Source organism: Meleagris gallopavo, chromosome 5, assembly GCF_000146605.3.
Source record: "Meleagris gallopavo isolate NT-WF06-2002-E0010 breed Aviagen turkey brand Nicholas breeding stock chromosome 5, Turkey_5.1, whole genome shotgun sequence".
In the NCBI taxonomy this organism is placed as follows: domain Eukaryota; kingdom Metazoa; phylum Chordata; class Aves; order Galliformes; family Phasianidae; genus Meleagris; species Meleagris gallopavo.
The window spans coordinates 10,755,704-10,761,568 of NC_015015.2; the positions used below are offsets into that span (position 1 = coordinate 10,755,704).

Genomic DNA, 5,865 nt, shown 5'->3' on the forward strand with positions numbered 1-5,865 from the left:
CAGAATGGAGATAACCAGCTATCTCCTGGTTTCTGCTAACCACCTCCAATTTCCCCAACAGGATATTGAATTTCAATAGCCCACCACAGCAAGTGCACTCAGAAAATATATCAGTATCACAGGACCAGCTCAAATGAGCCAGCTTTAACTTCCACGAACGTGAGAAAACGCGAGCATACTGCAATTGCTCTCACTAAATAAGGAGGCTGCTCTGGTTGCACTCAACAGCAAAGTACCAAATTTCAAATGGTCTGATTTTGGCTCCACACTGAGCTAACACGGCCATCCAAAACCTCCTGCAAAATGCAGATGTTGTCTCTCCCAGCCCAAGCCCAAGACACGTGTCTCACCACCCACCACGAGGGCAGCGAGCGGGGCTTTGGATGGCCTTCATGCAGTAATGTGTTTTCCTTCCTCTAGCACCTGACAGCAGCATGGTCACACTGACAGCTCGACCCCATTGCTGCGTACTTTCCAAGGTGATATTAATCAAACATATTAGCATGTTTGCCTTTAATTTTACATTTCAGAAACAGCTGTTGGCCGCCTCAATGCCAGCAGTGCCTATTGCCAGCATTAGTGTCATTGCGGCTGTAATAGCACTATTATCTCTTGCTAAAAGGGTCACTGATGGCTCAGGACAGAGCTCCGGGTAAAGAAAAGCAGGTCAGCTGAAATGAGATGGAAACTGCAAAGTGATGTTTCTCTCTTAACTTGCCTAAAGACCTGTTGATGCTACATTTAGGGAAATTTATGTGCTCAAGCAGCAAAAATTTTGGCTAGAGCGTCACTGAGAAGGTGGGGCTTGTCCTAGCTCCTGTGTCAGTTGTGCTAGTGTAAATCATATAAATATGGGAAAGAGAATGGGGAAATTTCTATCAGTCTTCACTTCTGAGACCAAACTTCTCTCCGTCTCTTTCTCTCTTCTTTGGGTAAGTCCAGTTGCCTTCCTTTTATCTTCTAACTGGTTTGTGTAGCTGTTTTCTTAAGTGGATGTAGCAATTGGTAACAAGAGCTGGCTTGGTAGACCAGGGAAATGAGTTCTCCTCAGGTCTTTGAGCACATAGCTCTGGTTTGGGGTCAGCATAAAGTACAGCCCCTTTTGCTTTGGCACAGTGGGATTCTTCTCTGAAGGTGCCAGTTGATCTCTGCTCTCCTGGGCACATACGCCACAGGACTTGGCAAAATGACTTCCAGCACCAGTGCCCCTGCTCCAGGGTGTCCAAGACAGATTTTTGCACTGCAGCTTCTGCTGCTCAGCCTGTGAGGTGTCCTCTGCATACACCGAGTCTGACTAATAAAAGCCTAGGATTTAAACCCTGAACATTTAAATGACTTCAAGGGTTGAAGGCTGTGCTATGAAAAGCCACTCCATATATATATATTGGAGTCTGGTTTGTCTCTTTAGAAGAAATCAGCAGGGAGGCCAGAGCTGGTGTGAGTGTGTGGATGGAGACAGGCTTCTGGTTATAACTGGTCATTTATTATGACTTTCAGAGCCTGATGCATAAAATATTCCTTTCTTCTTCAGAAAGTCCATTTGCTTCTGTAGTCTTGTTTTCACGTCTAAGAAGCTGAGGGACGTAAGATGCCTGATGACAGTTTATTCATCCCTTGCAACCCTCCCTGTGACTCCTTTGCTTCCTACCTCTAGGCCTCCCCCAGCTCACCATGTCTCTCTGGATCCGATCACTGCCTCTTCTGGCCCTCCTTGTCTTTTCTGGCCCTGGGACCAGCTATGCAGCTGCCAACCAGCACCTCTGTGGCTCCCACTTGGTGGAGGCTCTCTATCTGGTGTGTGGAGAGCGTGGCTTCTTCTACTCCCCCAAAGCCCGACGGGATGTAGAGCAGCCTCTAGGTAAGTCAGATTGACCATGACTACAGTCAGATGCTATACGATGCAAAAAGCAACTGCCTTTATTTAATGGTGACACAAGGAATGTTCTTGATGGGGAATGCCAGGAATACCTTTAACATACCAACAGCATCCTATCGCCCGTGAAAAGATCTTCAGGCTAAAAAGGCAGGTGGGTGGGCAAGCAGGGAAAGGGGATTTATGAGGCAGAAGGAATTGTCACAGAAAGCTCCAAATTTTTTGCTTCTCTCTTGGTAGAGAGAGGCTGAAAACAGTGTTATCCCAACATTTGCATGGCAATTACACTGACCTGGGATTGATCATGAAAAATAAAGGTGGAAGGAACTTAAAAAGCCTCTTTCTGCAATTCTTCTTGACCCACACTACCCCAATCCTGTTCTATGACCACATCAAGTGTGGTCATAAAAGCCTCCTGCCTTCTGAAGCTGTCTGTTCTTGTGCTTAACTGACTTTTTCTTGACTGTTTCCTCCTAATATTAAGCCTGAATGTTTCTTGCCATAAATTAGTCCTCATCTTCTCCGTAGTGGACAAAATGAAGAATCTACCATTTCTCCTTCATGGATGATTTTCAAACTGTTTAAAAACTGCTTCCATGCCTTATTTTAACCTACTGTGAGCCAAAAACCCTCAACAGCCCCAGAATTCCTTTTTAGGTCATATATTCTAGCTCCCTGTCTACACAAACTGTTCTGCATTTGGCCCAAAGACGTAATGGAATGGTGATGGCTGGAGAAGCCTTGCCAGGTACAAGAAGAATGAGCAAACTGGAAGAACAGTGTTGTATGGTTTTCACACCATGTTCCTATACAGGGGGGGTTATCTTTTTCAAAGCGTCACCAAACCTGCTTTCATTGTCTCCCTTGGATGCCTTGGCCAGGCCTTAGTTGGATCAGCAGTCCTTGCATGACCACAACTAGCAATTCACCCCAGTCTAACCCTTGTCTTGATTGCACGATACTGTTTTTCTGCCTTCCTCTAGCATCTTTCCCATTCCTTGATTAACAGCATCCCATCTTTTCAAAGGGTTTCTATAGTTTCCTAAGTAATTATGAGTACTAATCTTGCCCTTCAGCAGGCTTGCAGCCCCCCACAGCTTTATATTGTCTCTTATTTCACGGTGGTAAATGGATTAGCCAGAGTAAGTTGTGATGCAGCCAGTGTCCATCTTTACCTTATTTTGTACAGCAGATTAAGAGGACAAAAAGCTGACATTCTGCAGCCCCCACAGAAATGCGGTAGGTTGGTTTCCTTGCTTTGCCTTTTGTTTTAGCGGAGCAGCTCTTCTGTAAATTGGTAACACAGGAAACACTTTTATCAGCTCAGAGCTACTCAGCTCCCTGCCACCTGCCCTGCCCCCAGATGAGGCAGCTCATTCCCACCAAGGCAGGCGTTTCCGATCCAGCTCTGGAAGCTACCAGCAGCCAGCAAGCTCTGGAAACTCCTGAACTTGTCTCAAACTCTTTGGCTGAACATTTTCTTTGGGGAAAGGTCCTGTCCTGTGCTTCTTGCATTCACTTGTGATCTAGCCCATTATGCAGCAGAGCTGTGGGCAGAGTGAATGGCTCCTATCAGCAGTTAAAATGCAAGATTGGAAACAGACTTGCAAAAGAGAGGCATAACATTAAAAAGCACAACTTCTCTGCTCTCTGTTTGCTGCTAATCTCCTTCCTGAGCTGTCACTTAGGAATGGTGTGGGGTGCAGTGTGTCATGCTGAGACCCTCTGGAAGTGCTGCCTCTCCTCAGCATTGTGATCACTGAGAGATGCAGGTGTGGGAACATCAGAGGTGGAAGCATTGCCCTTCTTATGGCTGGGAAGTTTAACTCTTCTCCAGCTACCACAGCTTCTCCCAAGGCAGAGACCCCTACCACTTCCTATATCCACTCACCACCATTAGCCATGTTCCACACCCAACTAACTCTCATAAAAGCTGCTCTTAGCAGCTACAGGAATAGGGAGATCTGGAAATATACAGCAACACAACGTGGTTTTGTTCAGCTGAGTGCAACAGCAAGTTGTGCAAGTTCTCAAGCAGGTGGGATGAGGTAGTCCAGCAAGATTTTGAGCATGCTATTAGTATCTAGATGAGGCCACAACCTGTAATGCACCAGCTGTAATACAAGAGTGTAGTTTCTCCTGGAGATAGGTATTTGCAGTTCCTCTCAGCTTCAGGTGCCCTATAACCCAGCAAATACATTCTCTCCTCCATCTTCTGAGCCACTAGTAGAGATTTTCAGTAGATGGAGAAGAAACTCCTGCCAAGTCCCAATCATTTTAACTCTACAGTTTCAAGATAGAACAATACTTACCTCCCCTAACTACAATACAGCTCTCCCTCCACTCCTCTTCCTAGCACATATTTGTTCCTTTTGCATGTGCATCTTTCCCCTACATATGTGACTGCCCTGTGAAATAGTCTCAGTGGTCTCTGGGAAGTGAAGCAAGGTAATGTCACATAAGGCAAGCAGGGAGTTGGCCATGATTTGCTTTGAAATGCAAGGCACGCTGCTAGTTGCTTACTTTCTTGATGCTTTGCTCCTGAGGACCATGATGAATGAGTCGGGTTCCTTAAATGTTGTACGGAGAATTTCATCAGGGCCAACCTGTCTGAAAATATCTGAGAATTTTCTCAGATACCTCTTTTTCTAGGATTTTTGCCTGAGCCACTACTTCTTTGTCACACGAGTTTGTTGTGTTTGCAGTGTGCTTGCAGCTGGCTCGAAGGATGGAAACAAATAAATCACAAAACATCAACTAGCTATTTCCTCTTCTACTTAACATTCGGCTAAATCTTTTCTAAATTTTCCTCTTAGCAAACTAGCATAATGATTTCTTGTTACTCATGTGCCTTGTTCATTGTATCACACTTCGGGTGCTGAGGGATTTTGCATCTTGTGCTATGCTTTTCTGCTGCCCTAGAAACCATTTTAAACAATTTTAGTCTTGCTTTCCAGACACTTTCTATTGGTTGTTAGTGGCTCTTTTCTTCCTATAGAAAAAAATCACTATTTTATTTGCTATTTTCTGTATTTCCATTGGGCATTTAAAACTTGAGCAATTCTGCCCACAAGTTTTCAAGCTCATCGCTTTGAGCAGACTATCTCCTTTTCTCCACATTCCTCCCCAAGTAAAGACTCTGTATCCCTCTATCCACTCCACATGGTTTCCCTGTAAACCAGGGGGTTACCTGGGGAGAGGGAACTTTGTGCCTGAAGTGCTCTGAGAGCATCAGCTTTGGGAAATCTTTGCAAGTTCTCCTCATTTCCCAGGAGCTCTTGGCTTACACACCTGGTATCTGAAAAAGGGGTCTCCTTGGGGCTCAACAGCTAGGGCTGCTGTAGGATGAACCATGACTTACCTTCTTTTCTCTTGGCAGTGAGCAGTCCCCTCCGTGGTGAGGCAGGAGTGCTGCCCTTCCAGCAGGAGGAATACGAGAAGGTCAAGCGAGGGATTGTTGAGCAATGTTGCCATAACACGTGTTCCCTCTACCAATTGGAGAACTACTGCAACTAGCCAAGAGGCCAGCAACGGGCACAGACTTGCACTTACTCTATCGCACCTTCAAAGCATTTAAATAAACCTTGTTGATCTACTGGAAGACTTGGGCCATTTCATGTGTCCATGGTTTGTGTGTTCATTGTGTCTGTGTACATTTCCTAGGGAACGGACACCACTGTTTTCTTTAGGGGTTGCCTGGCTGTGCTCAGAGGAGGCAGTTTTAAACAGTCTTGGAGGCGCCCATCGCTTAACACCCAAAGTAGCTTTGAGGGAGGAAAGCAGGTTGCACAGCCAGAGGGGACCCAATGAACATCCCCTACCCTCAGTGCCCGGTGGACGAGGCAGAAGGAGAGGAAAGCATTGAGGGAAACTTCTCTTTCTAGGGAAATGTTATTGGGAACACATGCAAAAACATCATGCTGGTCAGCTTCCTGCAGTTCACTGCCTAAATATAGTGAGCTGGCCAGGAGACGGAACTTCCTCAGTTGTAT

The 5,865-nt window shown here is 45.7% G+C and overlaps 1 protein-coding gene across 1 annotated transcript; it reads left to right on the forward strand.

The window, feature by feature from the left end:
- Positions 1-834: 834 nt before the first annotated feature.
- Positions 835-5,489, forward strand: INS (insulin). The gene is made up of 3 exons (XM_003206278.3): positions 835-932; positions 1,655-1,858; positions 5,253-5,489. Exons 2-3 carry the CDS (start codon positions 1,672-1,674, stop codon positions 5,387-5,389), a joined length of 324 nt encoding a protein of 107 aa, XP_003206326.1. The 5' UTR covers positions 835-932; positions 1,655-1,671; the 3' UTR covers positions 5,390-5,489.
- The last annotated feature ends 376 nt before the right edge of the window (positions 5,490-5,865 follow it).

Bases quoted from the DNA above. Each gene is read 5' to 3' on its own strand.
- INS (XM_003206278.3), top strand. From the start codon at position 1,672: ATGTCTCTCTGGATCCGATCACTGCCTCTTCTGGCCCTCCTTGTCTTT. The intron at 1,859-5,252 runs GTAAGTCAGATT...TTCTCTTGGCAG, and splicing joins GGATGTAGAGCAGCCTCTAG to TGAGCAGTCCCCTCCGTGGT.